This window comes from Urocampus carinirostris, chromosome 5, assembly GCF_059441175.1.
Source record: "Urocampus carinirostris isolate Australia breed hairy pipefish chromosome 5, RoL_Ucar_1.0, whole genome shotgun sequence".
Lineage (NCBI taxonomy): Eukaryota > Metazoa > Chordata > Actinopteri > Syngnathiformes > Syngnathidae > Urocampus > Urocampus carinirostris.
Window position 1 is genome coordinate 24,456,868 of NC_142353.1, and position 21,938 is coordinate 24,478,805.

The 21,938-nt window shown below is 37.8% G+C and overlaps 1 protein-coding gene across 2 annotated transcripts in view; it reads right to left on the bottom strand.

Moving 5' to 3' along the window:
* The window catches only part of msh3 (mutS homolog 3 (E. coli)), a 69,491-nt gene that overhangs the window by 35,703 nt on the left and 11,850 nt on the right, over positions 1-21,938 (bottom strand). For both annotated transcript variants that reach the window (XM_088335108.1, XM_088335109.1), the window contains exons 7-16: positions 18,669-18,778; positions 17,071-17,185; positions 16,759-16,843; positions 12,974-13,083; positions 12,252-12,384; positions 6,545-6,732; positions 4,650-4,818; positions 4,498-4,562; positions 3,675-3,791; positions 1,407-1,514 (exon numbers count right to left, since the gene is read on the bottom strand). In XM_088335108.1, coding sequence (XP_088191234.1) covers positions 1,407-1,514; positions 3,675-3,791; positions 4,498-4,562; positions 4,650-4,818; positions 6,545-6,732; positions 12,252-12,384; positions 12,974-13,083; positions 16,759-16,843; positions 17,071-17,185; positions 18,669-18,778 — 1,200 coding nt within the window. The remainder of the gene's footprint in view (positions 1-1,406; positions 1,515-3,674; positions 3,792-4,497; positions 4,563-4,649; positions 4,819-6,544; positions 6,733-12,251; positions 12,385-12,973; positions 13,084-16,758; positions 16,844-17,070; positions 17,186-18,668; positions 18,779-21,938) is intronic.

Here is a 21,938-nt window from a genome sequence, read left to right on the forward strand (position 1 = left end):
AATTTAGCGTCAAATCAATGAACAGGAAATTAATTGATAAAAGTGTAGGTTCTTCCAAATCGAGACTGGTTGTTATTTTTAAAGAATAAACAATTGGCATTCTTTTTTTTGTAAATCTGAGGTAACTGCAACCGGCACTCAGAAATACTAAAATTATTTCCTTCCAAACATAAGATGAAAACCTTACATTAGGTTACAATTTTAGATAAATGATCAACTTTATGAACGCGACATTTAACATTAAAGTAATTAAGAGTTAATTTACATCTTTGACCCTTTAAATAATATAATTGGCAAGTAAGAGGTATAAACATGTTGTAAAGTGAAGATTTTTAGATGTAATTATCATCGTTAGAAAATAGTCAGTGACCCACAAATGGCCCAAGTTAGGACACCCCAGTAACAGGGTTACGTGTATATTTTCATAATTTTATAAGTAACAAAGTGTTATACGGGTATCCGTTTAAAATGATAAAAACCATCCATCCATCCATCCATTGTCTTCCGCTTATCCGAGATAAAAACCAGGGGTGCTAGAATGGAGCTCTGGGCATGCCTACTGTATAATGACTGGAGGATCTCAGACATAAAATAATCCAACTTAAAAAGGCACTGTGTAATATTTGACCACTAGATGTTGCTGTATTGTGTAGTGCAAGCACAATTGACAAGATAAGACAAACAACAGAGACTGATTGTGAAAAAACTGCACCATTTTTCTTCTCATTTTTTCTCAGCCTTTCAACAAGGTTTTTGTTTTTTAGGGGCACCCTTCGCAGCAACAATTATTTATAAAAAATGCAGTTAGTTCAGGGATTTTTGTTTGTCATTTAAATCAACACCGTCTTTTTAAATTAATTCAGTTTTTTTTACCACTAAGGTTTTTACACAAGGTTTCTTCATTTTCCCCATGTTGAGGTTTTTGAGTTTTTCCTTGCCCTCATGTAGGTTTTAGATCAGGGGACGGTGTCATAACAGTCTGTGGTTTGCAATAATCTGAGGTCTGTGCAGCCCTTTGAGACTTACTTGACTTAAACCATCAAGGAAAACTATTAAAAAAGGCAAAGTTGGTAAACAAAATATATTAGTGCAAAATATAAATTAAATAATAAAACATAATTTCACTTTTAATACATGCAGAATTATTGGTGTTGTCCAGTATTTTCATATAGTGTATGTACGTGTGTGTGTGTGTGTAACTAAGTGAGTGGGTTCAATGTTGGTGTTCTGGCTAAGCACACTGCTGAGCCCAATCCACACACCCACGCACCGCCTGCCCAAGCATATAGGACATGACACAGGAAACAAGTACAAGTACAAGGTAGAAACACATACTATGTATTAATTAGACAAATAAAAAATACTACAAGCCCAGATGTAAAAATAAAAACTACATGATAAATCACCTGCAATATTCCCCATGTTTGGCGACCTCAGCCAATGAGAAAAGACAGTCGATGGTTGCGAGGTGACTAATAGCCCGTTTCATGGTGTGATAGTGCTCTCCAAACTGACTGCAAGAGAGCAAACAGAGGTTGTAAAGGATTTGCCAGGCTAAATTGCTGTACATGCATAATTGTATCCTTGTCAGATGACACTGCTCGTTCACTTTAACAGGTGGTATTGCACGAAAGTGGAATGAATAAATCTAGGCTAACAGTATAAGCGCAGCTCGATGTAGTCCAGCCGGCACTATTTGGCTTAATCGGTTGCACGTTTGCAGAGCCAGGATGAAAACCCTTCTGTAGAGTTGGGATAAATGCACGATAACGGCATCTTAAAACGCACATCAAGGATCAATTCTCAGAATCCAATCGCAAAATGGAAAAGTGTTGCCTATAATTTTTTATGTTCGATGAAAACAGCTCCTTATGGAGTTTTATGAGGACGGTATACGTCTCACTTGGGAAAATGTAAGAAAAAACGTTACATGAGCAATGTTATTAACTCTTACAGTGCCATGGACATGTTTCCAAGTAATTTCCATTCTCTGCGCATCTTACCCCTTTGTCAGAAAATGTTGTTTAATGGTAGTTTTTTTTTTGTACTAATACAATATTTTTACTCTATACACTCATTACAAAAAATACAATTTGACCCTCATTTTCAGAAAATGTCCCGAATTTTATACGTTTCTGTAGCAACTTATGTCATTACTGTGTTGTTACAATGTTTAAACTGTGTTACTACTAGGCTGTAATTGTAAGAAGTAGGGTTGAAATAAGACATTGATCTTGTGAATGCCTTTTCATGCCTGTTAGAAATCAAATTCTGGTGAGATATTTTCAGACCCAGAATGCTGTTTACTCAGCTTCTCTGAGGGGACTCCATTACATTTCATACCCCTGATTTATCCTAAAATTATTTTTTTTCTTATTTTTCTCTTAAGTATTTTATTACATTACATATGCTGGAGTGCCATGTCTAATCTCCTCGTAAACAACATTCACTATGTTGAAAATATGAAAATAAAAGCAATTCTTATTTTAATTGTTATCCATTTAATTATCTGTTTTGTTTACGTGATTCTTCATAAAGAACAAATTTGTCTAGGACGAGAGGACAGATGAATGAGAGTTGGACCTGCAAAGCCATAAAAAATGTATTTGCCTCCTTTCTTATTTCTGCGTTTTTGGCATATTTATCAGGTTTCAGATCATCAAACGCCATTTTAGTATCACACAGAGACAACATCCATCCATCCATTATCCGCACCGCTTATCCTCAGTAGGGTCGCAGGGGTGCTGGAGCTCATCCCAGCTATCCTCGGGCAGTGGGCAGGGGACACCCTGAACTGGTTGCCAGCCAGTCGCAGGGCAGTGAGGGACAGACAATTCGCTTGCTCATTCACACCTAGGGACAATTTGTACCGGCCAAATAACCTGACATGCATGTTTTTGGAATGTGGGAGGAAACCGGAGTGCCCAGAGGAAACCCACGCAAGCACGGGGGAACATGCAAACTCCACACAGGAGGTTGGATCTCATGACCTCAGAACTGTGCCGCACACACGCTAACCACTGCCACAAAGACAACAAGGAGGAGTAATTTTGACCCACTGTTCTTTGCAAAATTGTTTCAAATCTGCCATATTTGAGTGTTTTCTAGCATGAACTGCCTGTTGTCAAATACTTTGTTGATACTATCGTTGCAAGTTTTTGTGCCACTTATTATAATCTCAAAAACAGATATAATAAACATAGTAATCAAAGCTCTATTGGCAAATTAAAAAGCATTCTTAATTGGCATCGCAATGAAAAAGACAGCAATCAATTTATCATATGCGCAGTCAACAGACTCTACTGAAATGACAATGTATCCTATACGTTGAAAATTTAATGCAGGGTGACTCAAAAAAGGTAACAAGTGAAAAAGGCCCATTGAAATGCTATAACACCCATTAATTTTTGACACGATTGACAGTAGAAGTGCTAGATATATCTCTAGGGATAACCTTAGCCTCGTTGTTAGCCTGGTCTGTAGAGAATCAATAACCATAGTAACTGAGCAGGGCTACATTTAGTGTAAATTCACCCAGGATAATTAACATATCATGGCTTAATCCAGGATCTTGATTTTGTGCAATTCCCCTCAGAGCACAATCACTTTTGCATTGGCAGTCCTAGTCCTTTGAATTCTATGTGAGGATGTCTGCGAGTGCACGAGTGTCTTACGCCATAAAAGCAATCCAATCCCTTTGGCAGTCCAGCAACAGCTGCTCACGGAGCTCCATGAGTTTTTTGTGACGGTCAGCAACAAAGGGAGAGTGGTACCTGCCCACTGCTTTGGTGCTGCACAGCAAAACGAGATCAAGTGAGATGAAAGCTCCCGAGTCATGAATTAGAAATACAGAGTGGATTTTCCAGTAGCAGATTCATATTTGACCAGATTTAACAGGAATTATCTTATCCTATGCCCTACAATACTGAACAGCAGAGCTGACAAATATTAAAAATGTTTTTCTCAGAATGGATAAGTAGATTATATATCATATACACATATATATCCAGTCGCTGCACAAACGAAAACAAGTGCTAAAATGCACAAGAAAGAGTACAAACTACAGAGGCTCAAAAAGACCAAACTGCATCATTTTTCCTTGTTTATCCTTTCGCAAGTTTTTTGTTTTTTCGTGTACCCGTAGCGGCAGGATGGCAGACAATTATGTCAACTCCCTCTAATTGAGGCTTATGTTATGTCAAATCAATGCAATCACAAACAAAGTATTAAAAAGTAAAACACGTTTTTATGATAGTTCAACTATTTTTGTTTATTCAAACTTTTTTTGGACTACATGAAGTTTTTTTTTACCTCTTTAACGGTATTGTAAATCCCTAATTATTGATTATTGCTAAAAACAATAGTTAAACCGTCTTCGAATGATAAAAAAACAACAACACAATAATGTGTTCAATTTTATATCAAGGCTGTTTTAAAGCCTTTCCATAAAAAGCTGATAACTGCTCTCCCTTCTTCTGCACGTGTGTGGATGCTCACCTGCTGACTTTAATCCAATCGCTAGGAACAACTGAGGACTTCGAGTTCTTCACCTCAATCAGAAACTTAATGAAGATGGAGCCAAAGGCAAATATGTCAGTTAGAGCACTACTTATTTTGACTCGAGCCACTCGGGCTGCATCTGTGGGTACCTGCTGTCCTGACACAGTGGTGTAATCAAAGGTGGGGACTCCCAGCACCGTCCCGACATGTTTGCGATGGTCCTGAATCTCTTGCTGAACTTTCTGGATTTGTTTATGTCTTTCTTGCAACACAGGGAAGGCGGACATATCGGAGAAAAGCTCTGTCTTATTCCCACACCTGCAACAAGTGAGGATGACATTTAAACCATCTCTTCTTCACCTATCAGGGTTCTTACACCTTTTTCATGACCAAATTCAAGCACCTTTTAAAAACTTTCAAAGCGAATATTCCAGTACCATTAGAACAAAAAATTTACCACTGGGAAAAGCTATCTTGTTTTTTTTTACATGGCCCATAATAAAGCATACATAAACCTCTTACACGTTTCATAATTTCATAGTGCCCTGTTTAGGTGTAGCATGTAGCAAATAGTTCACACAAAAAATTATAGTTAAGCTTGTCATCTCTGTGAATTAGTTTTCATATGAATGGAGAGAGCTTTCCCATTATGAAGAGTTGGATCTCTTTTTTGCAACATGCTGTAAGTGGATTACACGTTTTAGCCATTTTTATTTTCTGTTTTCTAGCTATTGTTCATTAAAACGGCATTTTGGTCTGATAGACCTGTCCTCTTGGGGTTGACGCATAGTGGGCAAGGATGCTTGTCATGACAACGCCAAACAAACCAATACCAACTGCCACCAGAGAACAATGTTGGTTGCATTTTCAAGCAGACTTATTTTATTTTCCTTCATTTAATGCATGAAAGTCATGGCAACCATTTCAAGTATTTGTAAGCACCTTATCCAAAATTCAAGCACTTGAAACACCACAGTGAAATTCAAGCATTTTCAAGGATTTCAAGCACCCGTACAAAGCCTGACGCTTGTTACTCTTTAAAGATATTCCCCAACAGAAATGTGTTTTTTCGGTTTGAGCATAGAAGGTGTAGTATTCCTCCCCACAAATATGCAAATATGTTGTAAAATATTCCAACTCTTTTGGGGATTCAGGAAATGGAATTTCAAAGGTGAACAATCTAGCTTGTTTACTGTAAGAGCTGTGACGTCACTGAAGGAACACAAAACTTTAAAAATGGCAAATCTCAAGTACAACATTTGAGGCAGCTCCCAAACAAACAGTGATTGCATACCACATATTTTTTATTGGAAGTAGGCGATTTGGGCATGTCTTTGTGTTTTTTGCCACATGTGTCGCTATTTGTACAATTTTGTCCAGCTAGCTCCTCGTTAGCGTCGGGGCCTCCGAGGGCTTTCCCGTTTTGTTTGCTACCAGTTGGCTTTTTTTAATGGCTGCCCACTGTGTGTTGTTCGGCTAGTATGGCGTTAGCGACGGTTTTGCCGTGTCCCTCAGTTTATCTTTGGCCAGCTTCACGTTTCTCGCCATAGCCATTGCAACTTTTAGTACCTGGTTCCCAGTTGGCTTGACTAACTACTCACTGTGTGTTTTATGGTCTGCCAGACTAATGTTTTCCGCCAAAGCTGTGGTCGCTTTTCGTTGATTGGTTTCAGTTAGCCCCTCGTTGGCGTCTCTCTGTGTGTTTTTTCTTTTTTTATTGTTTCCCTTTTTTGCCTGCTCGCCTCTTGTTGTACCATTACTGCATCCACCTGCGACACAAAACCTTAGCATTCTCTACAAAAACAATCAAACACTGTTAACCTCTTCTACTCAGAACACATGAGACAAATTTGCAACTGGCTTGCGAGGGTTTAGTTTTCCCTCCAATGACGTCACAGCTCAGGATGCCACAGACAAAACATGCTGTCTTCAAAATGAGTTTTCTCGGAAAGTTAATAAAATATACCGATCAAATGCATGTAGATTTCATGAGATAACCATGTGTTATTTTCTCGCAGTTTGGGATTACCTTCAATAAACTTACTTAGCTGCTTTCTCATTCAGCACACTGAGGAAGCCGTGGGCCGGGTCCAGCAGGTCAGGAATGTCCACCAGGAGTCCTCGAACGAGCCCGGAGCGAATTTGAGCTTTAATAGCTGGAAGCAGTGCCTTCAGCTCCAGTGCCAGGCGACAAAGGCTGCTAATGATGAGGTAGAACTCCTGTGTGGACGACTACAGCACATTTCACAGTCATAAATGCTCAAAAATAACAACCATCTGACAAGTGTTTATGACTTGACTTTTTCTTGGCGCCGATGAAAATTAACACACTAAATCTGATCTGAACTTGATAGCGGAGACAAAATGTAGGCAATTAAAGTTAGAGTGGGCAGATTGATCCAAATATGGATGATATCGCTACTGAGCTAGTATTTGGATTGGATCGATACTATTCTCTTGCTTTAGTGATCTAATTAAATCTAAAGTATTTTAGGGGCCTGAGGCAGGGGTGTCCAGTCTTTTCAGAAAACGGCCCAGATTTGGTGAAGTAAAATGTGTGAAGGCTGAGTATTCAGCCTGGCATTTTTTGTGCAGTCTTTCATATTGCACCCTTCTTGAAAGGTTTGCAATGTCCGTAGCTCGCCGTTGTAGCACTTTCATTTGACTCGCAGGGACTCATTAAAAAAGCGCTGCTGTGCCATTAAAACAGATTCCAGGTTGCTTCACCATTTGACAGCATTCGTTTCCGGTTAGCTTTTTGTAGTCAGCGTGCTTCGTTTGGCAGTGCCTCTTGATATTATATTCTTTGAAAACAGACAGTCACTTGGCAAATTAGGCAGACACAGATGTTTTGGATTGTGGTGAAAAAAACACTAAATTTCCGCTTGTCCTGGAAGAGGCGGCGCTTACAGTCAACTTTCCTTTTTTTTATCTCTTGTCAGAACGTCAGAAATGGTGTGGGCTGAAATTCCCGCAGAAAACCAAGGGCAAGGTGTCCATTGATATTACCCAACATTTACTTAGGTAGGATATATATACCGAAATTCCAAGTATGGCCCAACCCTAAAATAGACACTGAGAATGAATTGGGTGTGAATCTCACCCACGCTTAATAGAACCTTAAAAGATGCCAAAACACATGAAAGAAACAAATAAGCAAAACAAACATGATGACAAAAGAAGACAAAAATTCATTTACCATCTAAAAACGGATCCAAATTATTCTACACCCTGACAGTATTATTGCTTGTTGATAAGAGTAGAGCTGACCTGCTTTGACTGCCCTTAATTAGCACATTCCTATCCAAAAGCACTCTTGCACATATTATCCAGTTTAAACTAGTCAAAAACCATTTATTAGGTCACACATTGGCACATCATTCATAAAAAGAAACTATATTGATTTGTATTCAGTAGATGAAGAAAAATACATTTAACTATCCAATGATCGTGCATTTTTTTTTAAATACACATAGGTGGAGATATTTGTAGTTATGGGAGCTGACAGGATTGTTGGCCTTCTTGCTGCTAAGGGTACCTCCCAAAAACAAAAGCCTGTTTTTTTTGTTTCTCTCTTTTCCCTTTCTTTTTTTGCTATTTTTTCTTGCTTTTTTATGAATGCTTTCCCTTGTGATCTTTTTATTTGCTTTTTTATTGCTTTTTGTCTTCTTTCGGCCATATTTTTCTTTTCCCAAATATATTGCCATTAAGTTAGTGACATTTTAATTTACAAACAGAATTTAGGCATGTTAAGTTATGCATTTGCATTTGAAAAATACCAGTCATTATTTATGCAAGGTAATGTTTCTTAATAGTAAAATCAATATCTGATATTGGCATCAACAACTAATCATACTACTAAGACAGTAAGCTATTTTCGCAACAAGCAACGTAATGTTTAGATTGTGATTTGTGGCACAGCTTTAAAGGTCAAACCCGTGATCAGATCACATTAAAAGTATTGATTTATCAATGCACAGTATGGGCCTGCAACACGGTAAACAACGCTATTGCACTTTAGGTTTTTCATTAGTGGAATTGCACTGGACTTGTGCGTCACAAATGGTTAACTCATCTACCACTAGCACTCCTTGAAAAAAAAAATGAATCAGATTAAAATCTCATCTCATTAGCTGTACCGCTTATCCTTATTAGGGTCGCGGGGGGGCTGGAGCCCATCCCAGCCATCTCCGGGCAGTGGGCAGGGGACACCCTGAACTGGTTGCCAGCCAATCGCAGGGCACACGGGAACAGACAACTCACTCGCTCAGTCACACCTAAGGGACAGTTTGGACCGGCCAATTCACCTGAAATGCATGTCTTTGGAATGTGGGAGGAAACCGGAGTGCCCGGAGGAAACCCACGCAAGCACGGAGAGATTATACATACTCCGCACAGTAAGGCTGGATTCGAACCCACGCAGGAGGTTCCCACGACCTCAGAACTGTGCCACACACGCACTAACCACTGCTCCGCCGTGCTGCCCTCAGATTAAAATGTTTAAAAAAGAAAAATGAAGAGTTTAATTTATTTAGATTTAATTTGTATTATTTTTCTGTCAATTTTAACTGAAAAATGATTTTAAAGTATCTCTAAAAATGTTTTTAAACATATTTTTGGTGAAACAAAAAAAAGACTTTGCAAATACTTTTTTTTTAGAATTTATTATTAATAGTTTATATAAACATGTTATTTTTTTTATGGAATAGCATTTGAATAAAAATAACAGTTTTATTTATGTTTATTTTGTATTACTTTTTAATTTCTAAATGTATTTTATATTATTTTATTCAAACATAATAATAATAAGAAGAAGAAAATATATTGGTCAAAAAATTCAATATAAATGGTAATACAGTTTTATATTTTATTCTGAACATCATGTTTCATTATGTTTTGCATTTTAATTTTTAAATGTATTTATTTATTTTAAATGGTTTTATTTAACCTTGTTAAATTTTGAGTGAGACAAAGTTAGAGTAAAGTAGTCAATATATATATATATATATATATATATATATATATATATATATATATATATATATATAATTATACCATTTTGACTGAGTGGGCGATGACACTTCATAGGAGAATCCCATAGCAACTAAATCGTGAGGGAAGAAATGCAATGACAAAGAGAAGCAGCCAGAGAGCAGTGTCATGTCATGTTCAAGCCAACTTGTAGTGAAACATGACTACAATTTCAAGCAATTACAAGCACTTCACCCAAAATTCAAGCACTTTCTAATTTTCGGAAAACAAAAACATTAGAATTCGAGCATTTTTCACAGATTTCAGGCACCTGTACAAACCCTGAATATTGAATAAAAAACAAATTTAAAAAATCTATCTCTCTACCTTGGTCATATCCCTCAAGAGGGGTGACCGACAGCAAGACACACACATACAATAACAAAGAAAATAAAAGGGAAATAAATAGCATAAAAAAACACACAAACATTTTTGGACCATGGCCAACCCAATTGCCCAAACACCCAAACAAGTTAGGCACCTTGGCACCTAAGTTGGTCATGCTTTCGTCCCTCCAGATGAAATGGGACACCAGAAAGCGGCCATGTCATTTGGGTCAGGGTGACACAACACACTCTTTTGTTCAACAGCAGGGCCCGACAGCTTTCACTGGTTTACCCCTGCCGCATCATACGGGTGCCCAGCCCATCCTTAAGAACGCGTCCACAATCCCACTATCCTTTCACAACACCTCTCCACTCCTTTTTATCACCAACAAGAGCTCTAGCTTCCATTATATTTAAATTGACAGCAAGGCAATTTAAAAAATAACAAAATAATAACAATCAAAAAAATGAAAGTATCGTCCATGGAACAAGAAAACCCTTTTCCAAATGGATTTTATTTTCCGCGCCATCAAAATGGATCTTTGACGTCTAAAGCCGTCCCCGACAGTGAATGAATAAGTAAGTGGCGCGTTGGAAACAAAGCATTGGGATTTAAACCTCTGCAGAATCTCCCAGTTCAGAAACTCCCCCACCTCTTCAAGTTAGACTCTTGGAACATTCAAATCTGGAATCTCGGCATTACAATAGTTCTATTATCAACCTTTCCAAACACTCCCCTCATGAGATCAGCCAAGGTTGCAAGCTATTGACACAATCCCATTTATCTACAGAGGGCCACATTACAATGATTAGATAAGTGTGTGTGTGTGTGTGTGTGTGTGTGTGTGTGTGTGTAGATTTAGGCAGGTGTGTATTGAATGACATTTACATTGGTTTTATCTACACGAAACTCTTAAATGTCGAGAACCCAAATGTGTGGTTGAAACCTTGTGACATTTTAACAATAATTCAGAGGAGGATTGTGATCGTGTGATACTTTAGGTAATCTCTCAATGACTGTCACCTTTTCTCTCTGTCCAAATGTATAGTGTATAGTGATACCTCTACATACGAGTATAATTTGTTCCCACATGATGTTCATATCTGCTCGTATAACGATAAAAAAATAATTATCCCCAAATAGCCATGAAACACATCTTCCTGACTAAAAACCCAATCAAATGGTAACTTAACATAAAAATGTAGCAATACCTCTACATAAGATATTAATACGTTCTTGTGCACGATCAAGAATTTCTCGTATCGTGAGTGAATTTACGCGGAACAAATCAACTGAAAATGAATGAATCCATTACCCGCTTCCCAAAAGCATCCACGTTTACCCTAAATATCAATAAAAGCAATATTCATGATCACTAAAACACATTCAAATAGTAATTAGATATAAAAATACAGTGATAATTTGATATACCAGATTAATTCGTACCCGGATTGTTCTTATATCCGATACTGCTCATATAACAAGCCAATTTTCCCAATACAAAATAATTGAAAACAAAATAATTCGTTCCCAGCCGCACAAAAGCATCCAAGTTAGCGATGAATAGCTAACAGTGATACCTCTACGTACAAGATTCATTTGTTCCCGGATCGTCCTCTCACCTATGATTGCTCAAATAAAAAGTGCCGAAATCCAGATAATCTGTTACTGACATTTCATAACAGGAATTTCAAGTATCTCAAGTAGTTGTATGTAGAAGTTACACTGTATTTCCAAAAATTCAAATAAAAACAAAATCTTTCCCATACAGATGCTTCAAAATGTGATTAAAACATACACATATGAGGCCAAAAAAACAAAGAAATAATGACCATGACATTAGCAAGGAAACGCTAGACATTTTTTGTTGCAGGCAAATTTATATATAATAATAAAATTTGCGAAGTGATTTCTACCCAGTGCTCTGAATGTCAAAGTGACAAAATTCAACAAAGTGCGGGTAAGTGGCGGGAGTAACAACCATAAAGGAGAACACAATCGACAATGAAAATCCGCAAAGTAGTAAAACCCAGGTAAGTAAAGTGCCACTTAGGAATGAATTACTGTATGTTTACGTGTATTTACGTGTATATACAAGCACCTATACCATTTTTATATTCTTAATATTGTTAAGTTGGTCACAGCCAATTCGTGTGCAACCAAATTCTTTGTTGAGCGACTAAATCCTCATGAACGTATATTTTCATGAATCGTAATCACATTTAAGACAAACTCAATTCATGTTTTTGTCATCCCTGTTGAAATTGTTTTGAACCCAAAGTCTCAAAAGAACATGTAATGTAATTTGTGGAAAAAAATTACACCGTTGATTGTCACATAACCTTTTTGCTGCCATTTTTCCCCAAGACTGCTCGCCTTAATACAGTCATTACCTTTTTGAAGAATATGCTGCAAATTCCTCTCTCCAGATCGGGCAAATGCATCAGTAGGGATCTTGTGGAGTTTATTGTGAGAGAATCAGACTCTAGGATCTCCTGCACTGCATCCAGGCGCTCGGAGATGGATCTAAAGAAATTGATTCAGAACCTGTTATGCCTGGCATGATGGGCGTTTAGCAAAAATTTGACTATCGGCTAGATGTGTGTCGTGTGACCAATAAGGCTTACATTGAACATCTTTGGTCATTTCATGTAGAACTTGAGATTACAAGCTTTCGGAATTTACCTTATGTGTTGGTCCAATACGTTTGGAATACCCTATATATTATTTGTGTAAGTGAATTCCATGCATTATTAGGGAATTAGCAGCAGTAATCGGGGATTTAATTATGTGAAATGAAACGGTAGATCTCCGGGGATAGAACAAAAGCAAAGTGTCTCATCTTTAATCCATCCTTTGTTTCATGTTACTTACTTCTACTTACAGCACCTTATTTTTTTTTTAAAAAAAGGATATTTCAACTGTTCTGAGTTAAGGCCCAACTCTCTTCAAGACCAAATCTTCACAATTGATCCATATTTATAACTCGCATTTTTCTCCTTTCAATATTGTAACTGTCCTGCAACTACACCCAAGTAGCCAATGCCTTGGTGCATGTCATCTTAGACACTGATGCAACTGTTTTAAAAGATGATACAAGAGGTCGTGTACTCACTGTTTATCCGTCAACGGACGAGTCACCCACTTCCTCATAAGCCTCCTCCCAAAATGGGTATGTGTGTGGTCCAGCACCCACAGAAGGCTGCCCCTTGAACTACCATCAGTCTATTATTAAACACACATCACAATCGAACATTTAAGTACAATTTTATCAAAGTAAAAGAACTTGAACTAGGACTCACACATACGCATGGGTACACAAGATGCCTGACTTCCATGTGATCCCAAAGGAGTTCTCCTTTGAGCTATTGCCCTACAAGCAATGTTCCCTCTAATTTTCCACGGGTCTGAGCGTTCACACAAAGTCGGTGAGCAACGCTTGAAACAACAGTGAGCAACAGCAATCCCAAGTGTGGCAACTAAATCATTATCAAACATGTCCAAAACTTGACATCAAGTTACATTTTGCGGAGTTTCCGGCAATACAAAAATATTTTTCTCTTTTAAATGAATTGACTCATGTACTATTGCAAAGGTTGTACGGCCTACAAATGTTGTTTTTACAATTCTTTCACAAGATATCCATTTTTTTTTTCTGATATAGTTTGTCGCATAGTACTAACATTTTTGGGGGCTTATTTAGTCGGTTGCAAGATACAGAACTATACTCAATCACATTTTTTAGTGGAAGTACAATGTTGGCAACAAGATTCACTTGATATAATTGGAAATTATTTAAATGCGTCACAAACTGTTTCTTCTTTTTCCCTGTTTTTTTCTACTTTCCATTAAATTCCTTTAAAAAAATATCATTGCGTTTATTTTTTCCTAGCTGTTACTCTTTTCTTTTTCTTCTCTATTTACTTTTTTCCTTTGTTTCTTTCTTTCCTTTTTTTCCTGGCTTTTTTTTCTAAATTTTTACTTCTTTTTTCTCTTCTTTCTTTTGTTTCTTTTATTCTCAGCTTTTCACAACTTTTTCATTTTGGTATTTTTTTCTTTTTTGTTCCATTCCCCCCTTCCTTTAAGTCATTTTGTGCATAATTTTACATAATATTTGGTCATGTTGGGATTAAAGCAGCAAAAACAACCTGAAGAGCCGTTTAGGACCCGAAAGAGCCGGTTCCTTTTAGTGAGCCGAGCCGAAAAACTCCACTGACTTTACTTAACTTCGTTCTACTTGGACCTTGACTTCAAAATACTGCATTTAGAACACAGCGTCAGTGGAACCCGAGTATTTTTACCTTCATGCACTGTAACTTCATTTTTGTGAGCTGGCTAGATTTTCTTGTGCGCTGAGAATGTGCGGGCAGTGCGCGATTGCGCACGCGCCTAGCTTAGAGGGAAGATTACTTACAAGCCTAACTCATCACTGAACAACTAGCCCGTTGAGATTGCGTTTCACTATTTGAAATAATTCATTTCACTAGTTAATTGCGATACGATACAAATTTTGTAGTTATATCATCAAATTTTAACAATATATTTATATTAAGTTGTTTTATATATATATATATATATATATATATATATATATATATATATATATATATATATAAATGTTGAATTATCTTATGTATTTATTTATGTCTGTCTTTTAAAGGTAGGGTGCGTCGTTTGAGGTGTTCTTAAAAGGTTGAAAGCAAAATATTTCTCAAATAAGTATATGTTAACAAAACCCAACTGTGGTTAAAGACTCATTATTTCCCCACAACTCTGACCCAAAACATAACCCCGCCGTACTTATCTGCTTTTTTCTTATATTTAGTAAAGCTGTTCCGGGTCGGAACACATTAGGTGGGAGGAATGGGGAGTGGGGCGAGTGCTGAAGAGTGACTAAATGCTCCCCCCTTGTTGTGTTTTGATTTTAAATGGTGAAAGTAAGAAAGGCCTGTTTCAGGTACATTCCAAAAGCCAACCCAAAACCCCCAAAATGATTAAATAAGAATAGTTTATTTGAACGCATCTAAGAAATGTAAGTACTTGCACGCACAACATAGAGAGCTTGACAGAGGCTGCAATAAAGAAAAGATAGGAGATAACTGCAGACAGGATAACAAAAACTCCTTCCTTCCCAAAGCTAAACTGAGAATTTTGAATGAAAGAATGAAAGAAAAAAACGTCCAAATTCCATGACACTTGTTCTCCCAATTCCTCCTACCCAATGTATTTCGCCCCGAACAGCTTTGCTAAAGTTAAGAAATAAGCAGATAGGGGGGAATAAATTCCAAGGGCTCGTTGAACTCAGTTGGGCATTGTTGACAGATACTTAAAATAGAAATTATTCAAATTTCAACTGTTTGAGGACCCCTTAAACGACACACCCTACCCATTAGGGGCGTTATAAGATATATTTTTTCATTGACATTTATTATTCAATTAAATGCTCCATTATACATTAAAATCAAAGAACAAACCCTATTTAAAGGCTCAAGCATTTTAATAACAAATTACTGTAAATTATAAACGTTTTTTTAAATGCAAGTTCGGTACTGTCAAGTCATCATTTTAATCATCAATGACAGTCCCATGCAGAGGTAAATGAGAGGGCGCAGCGGGTGTCGGCGTGCATGGCAGTTCCCACACATCTCCCACAGACCTCCCCAAGCTGCGGCACACGTCTATGGAATCTGAACTGATCTATTAAAGCAAAGCATCGTGAGGGCCCATGGCAGATTTTGACACAATGTGATTTCTGCCCACTGCTCTGAATGTCAAAGTGAAGAAATTCAACGAGGCGCGGGTAAGTGGCGGGAGTAACAACCAGAAAGCAGAACGCAATCTACGATAAAAATCCACAATGTGGTGAAACCCAGAGAAGTAAACTGCCACTTAGCAATGAATTACTGTATGTATTTACGAATACCTATACTGTTTTTATATTTTTAATATTGTAAAGTGTTTTTTTTACAGTATGCAAGTTTACATCTCCGTTTGCAACATTTTTGTTTTCCCACGGATGCAAACACACATAAAACATTTTCTTTTTTACAAATAAGGTCTGAAGGGGTGGCATTACTTTGCAGAATTTGCATATAATGGAGGGGCGGAAGTTTCGGTTTGTGTACTGGTCCCTGCTAACCGCGATAAACAAGAGATTACTGTAATTCATCTTATTAGGTTTTTAGTTTTACAGTTAACTTGGGGGGGTGGGTTGTCGTTCGTTTTTTGAATAATTTGTTATTCTATTTCACAATAGAGCATACTGGCCCCGCACTTTGCAGGATGGGAATGCCGACACTCACCACTTTTGCATGCAGGCTAAAGTTCAATTGAAATTGGACCTTAGCCTGTATTCCGGGTATGCTCTCTGATCCAATTATGATCTTAGTCAAATTTCAAATGGTCGGACTGAAATAATTGGGTTAGTCCTTTTAATTTCTTACTTGTGCAAGTGAATCTATCAGAGTACTTTGTGTAGTCTATGCACGTGCAGTTTTTCCATCTGAGATATTTTTTTCCCGTCGATGCCGCAAAGAACTGTAGTTTGTAGTACAAGGATGAATGATACACGTTACTCTGGTCCACGCACTAAACATGCCTCATGTGTATTTACTTAATTCTTCAAGACATTTCCATTTTGTTTTCTTTCCACGGCAAAAATGCCAGTTCGATTTATCTAGATATATTTGAAGTCCATGCTTCTAGCAAACTATATACGAGCACAACTTATACGAACACAAAACGTAGCGATGGTGCACACCTTTGGAGAGAGTACAAAACAAGCATGTTACTATTATGGTTTCAATGAGTGAATGAAATCACATATAAGGGTTGTTTGTTTGTTACTAATCTTGATATTTTCAAGTATTTCTAGTTTTATTGATGAAAAAAAAAAATCACCTGATTTTTAAGAATTTCAAGATTCCTGAGCGTGGCTGCACTGAGGAGAATTCCTTGGGACGCACTTGTCAGACGTTGGAAGGAGCTGTGTGGAAAACCAAAAGAAATCAACTGACCTTGTCCACAGTTTAAATTACTTTCATGTGAAGTTCCACTTAAGTAACTCAGTTTGAGACATTTTATTCCACAAATGTACCTTAATTCTTTGGCTTGAACATTATTAGATGTAATAGGTATTCACTTTGGAGTTTGTTTCATAGTGTTTTAAATGTGACAAAAGTGTTTTCATGTGCATGTTAGTCTGTAATTTACCTTTCATTTTGAAGCACTCTGTCTAAGTTGAACTCCTGGAGGTACTGTATTAGAGGGCCCAAGCAGCAAATCACTGGACTCTCCATTGAAACCACATTGGATAGAATGTGACAGCCTGGAAAAGGCCAACACATGTTGTAAGCAACAATAACCAGAACCAGAAGCACATAAGCCTAGTAAACTTGAAAAAAAAAAAAAAATTATTTGGTCAAACCATTGGGATACACCCTCCTGTTGATAAATGTTGATGCCAATAACCAAAAACTTCCCTCTCCTGCGCACCAATATCAATATTAAATAACTTAATTTAAGGCATTGGCAAGCACTGATACCAGGTATCAATATTGATGTCGATAACAGGCTTTTTGAGTACTCACGTTGGCTCCCTTTAAGAAAGATGAAACCAAAAATAGAAAAAATTGTTGGGATTTGAAGGTATTTAAGGTTTTTTTTTGTTGAGAAATTGTACTTAATTTGCACGTATGTGAGTATTGGTTTCTATACTCCAAATTTAAGTACAGTATTGGTCTTAAAAACTATGGTATTGAGTAATCCTACTTTGTTGTAAGGTACTTCTGTTACAATGCACTATTTTTCATTGCAGTATTTTTCCAAAGATAGATTATATACATCGTATTTTACAGACTATAAGGCTCACCTAAAAAACAAAAAATTGCCAGAAATTTGAAAATGCGCATTATACCTCGTTGTGCCTAGTGCACCAGAAATACAGTATATAAAATCGGAAAAAAAAAATGAAATTCTTCTATATACGGTGGCCATTCATGAATGAATCATGTAAATGTATCATATATATATATATATATATATATATATATATATATATATATTACATAAACACAATACTAGTATAAAATGTCATGATTACTGATGTGACTCAGCTGTGCCCGCTGTTTTGCCGCCAACTGCTGCGGGTTCTGATTGGCTCCCTGTCACTATTTGAACTCAGTCCTGTCAATCCCCTGTTGTTAGTCCGTCTGCGAACCTCAGTTAACACTAGGCAAGCTTTTTCAACCACGACTCCCACCTGTCCCGTTTTTGCTCCAGTCTGTCTCCGGCTACGACCCGTTTTGATTCTGACCACGTCTGCTCTCCCGTCACGACTTACGACCCATTTTTGATCCCGACTACATCTGCTTTCCCGTCCCGGCCTACGACCCGTTCTGACCCCGACCACGTTTTTGCTCTCTGTCCCGGCTATCGACCTGTTTTTCCGTACTTGACACCACGCAACGAAAGATCCACTCCCGTGTTCGGATCACAAACTGAGGACGAGAGCGACTTGCTTCCCGCGCCACGCGAACGCCGGATCGTGGGCGCAGCCCTTCCTCTTTCGTTTGATAAAATTGAGAAACGAAACGCAATTGGGTCCTGTTTCTGTTCTGGTCCTGAGAATATTAGGGATTTTGCCAATCGTGTCTTGAAACAATTTGTAGGTTGATAAGCATTGATAAGCATTCTCTAGGACATTGTGGTACTATATAACGTTTGATTGAAGAAAAAAAAGGATATGATGAATGAAGTGATGATACAAATGCGAAAGAATAGAACACGCACACACGCTTGTGACGACACACCTTCTTGCGGTTTATGGCAATAAAATTCAGTAACTGTGTTCATTGCAGAGCCAATCTCAAAGTGGGCGCTGTCCCTCTTCTCAACTCGCACTTTGTCGTCAGCCCGTGCACTGGAGAGAAATATCATAAATAAACATCACTACTAATAAAAAGGCATAAAAGCGAGCACAACCAAACACAAATCAGGAATCCAGTAACTATCCCAGACATTTCCTTTTATCCTCACATGTACACACCTCTCAAATTTGCCACTCCATCAAATCTCATTTATTCATTTATGCTGCAGTCCTGTTTTCAAGGACTCACTTGCTTTTGCCCATCTGCTGTTTCCACGGCAACAGAGAAAAACATGCGGCTATGGTTTTTCTTTTCTTTTATAATACACACATAGTATAACACGCAAGCCATGGTTCATTAAATCTGGTAAAACTGGGATCATCAATGTGAGTGTTCTAATAAGCCCCTAAATCATTTAAACAGTCGGTTCAATGAAATATTGTCCTATTAAGTCTTCATATTGGTGTAGCATCATGGTAGTTTCTCTTTTAAAAGGTCAGATTTGTGAGGTTTATGAGCATCACATCAAAACAGATATCTTCTGCTGGTTCATATTAGTAGGACTGATGTGTCGTGGCTATTTCTGCAAGTTTTAGGGATTACATGAGGGTGGATGAAGTCAGCAGATTACAAATATCTTACAAAAACTCCATAAATCAGGGGTCTCAAACTCAATTGACTCGGGGCCCACTGGAGCTACGGTCGGGATGAGGTCATACCCAATTGGATTTTCCACAAGAAAGAAAAACTAATCTAAAAATAAATAACATTGAAAATTAAAATGAAAATAAAACAATCAATAATCAATGAATCCATATTTTATGCAGGCTGCACTTACATGAAAGGTACAGTCTATATCATTGACCACTAGATGTCGCTGTATTGTGTAGTGCTGGGATCCTTACATTTTTGATGCAGAGAGATACTTTTTGTAACTAATTAGCGAGAAAGGCTACCAGTTTAATATGAATTTCTAAAATAACATGTTATTACTATGTTATTACCAGGTTGCCACTATTAGAGGTTAAAATAGGCTCAGTCAAACACCAAACTATGCCAGTTGAAAAGAAAATTTCCTAGAAAATCACAAAAACCCATGATATTTGTATTTTCAGAACCTGTCTGCGACTGGTCATAGGAATGCTTACTGGTGCCCACAGACACCATGTGGGGATCCCTTGGTATAATAGTGCAACTAAAAAACCAGTGCTAAAAGCACAAAGAAGAATACCAAGTACAGAGACTCAAAATACCAAACACGCAACATTTTTTATCCCAACGTTTTGCTACGAAAGAAAAGAAAAAAAAAACAGAGGGGGAAGAGAGAAAAAAAAGCAAGGTCAAAAGAACAAAACAAATAAAAAAGAAGAATTAGAGAACAAATAGAAAGAAAAAATAGAGACCAAAGCAATAAAAAGGAAAAAAAGTATTAGACATGATTATGGGTGTCAGAGCAAAAGGTAATACATTTTATCTCATCATCACACGATTTTTACTCAGGGTACCTCACTGTACGTTGCATGCATAAATAGCAATGTGAAAGTGGCACGGTGAGTGAAAATAGTGTGATAATAAGATAAAATTGGAATGCCTTTTTCTATGTTATCTCGCTCTTCAGTGGTCTAAAGTGTATTTGAGCTTATTTTTATTGTTACTTTTACTAAAATATTGGGCCGCGGGAATATAGTCAGACATTAAACTGGTCCGTGGTGCAGAAAAGGTTGCCGGCAACTTGTCTAGAGCAGTAGTTCTAAACTGGTAGTGACTTGAGCTGAACCTCTCAAACTTAGCGAATGAAAGGGCTGTGCAGTTTAAAGCAGAGATCTCATCTCATCTCATCAGCTGCACCGCTTATCCTCAGTAGGGTCGCGGGGGTGCTGGAGCCCATCCCAGCAATCATCGGGCAGTGGGCAGGGGACACCCTGAACTGGTTGCCAGCCAATCGCAGTTAAAGCAGAGATAATAGAATATTTTCGCCTTTTTTTTCCCAAAAAGCAAAATGCCCAGCAAAAAAAAAAAACTACTTCAAGTGCCGTACATACTCGTATTATTATTTTCAATAAAATAGCTATGTTAGGATGAGGAATTTAAAACACTTCACACAATAAATTGTCATGAAAAAAAAACCCTCAAGTGGGATTTTTCATGGTCAAATTCTCCTCCCAAACTTGACTTGAGATTGCAGGCCAGAGGGGTGGAGAACAAAGCTGCCCATATTGCACCCAGCCACCAACTAATCTCCCGGGGGCTCATTACTTCCCTGTCTGCGGACACCCATGCCGGGTTGCCAAGGTAGCCACTCCCACAACTTGGCCCAGGAGGGGTGAAGGTTGCTGGGGTGATAGATAAACGATAAGGTGTTACAGATAGGGTTCTGTCTTTTGCATTTATTTTTGGTTTGTCTCCCCCAGGTGTTGACCAGTGATGGTGCAGTGGTGTTCCTGGTCATGCACCAAGTGAATCGCCACTCCCCAGCCAATTCACCCAACTGCATCTACGTAACCTGTGCCCAATCACCTTTCTAGCTTTCCCAATTACCTGTTCTCATGTTTCATTCAAAAGGCTCAGTTTAACTTTGGGAAGAAAGGAGTTTTTGTTATCCTGTCTGTAGTTTGCTAGTCTCGTGTTTAGAGTTTTGAATAAGTCCCGTCTGTATCTGTGCCATGGGAGAAGGGCAAGGCTACATACCCAGGGGTTTATTAGTATAACCTAGGCCGGTCTCTAAGCACGACTATTTAAATATTTTTCTCCGCTTTTTTTCTAAGTCTTTTTTTTTTTTTTGGTCATTTTATTTTGATACTAGTTTGCCCGGGAGTGCCATGTCCAATCTCGTTGCATACAATGTTTACTAAGTTGTGATCTTTGACAATAAGGACAATTAAATTAAATTACACCACATAACGTTGATAACCTCTAAACATAGCCACTACTCGCAGATAGGTTGGGTTTCGGTTAGGTCAGTTAGATTTGTGTGTGCAAGAGTAGAGGTGTAGGTAAGACAGTGTCGGGTAATTAGAGCGATCAGGGCCTTCTCTGCTGGCCTAAAAAATATCTGAATCGTAATGTCATATTTTGTCTATGAATACTTATTACATTAAATAGTTCAAAATTGTAAGTCAGGTTACTTTTAAAGCTTCTCCCCTGGATACGCTGCTTCCAGATGTTTTTTTTTTTTTTATAGTCAAGCATGTTACCAATCACATTTCAGCCTTT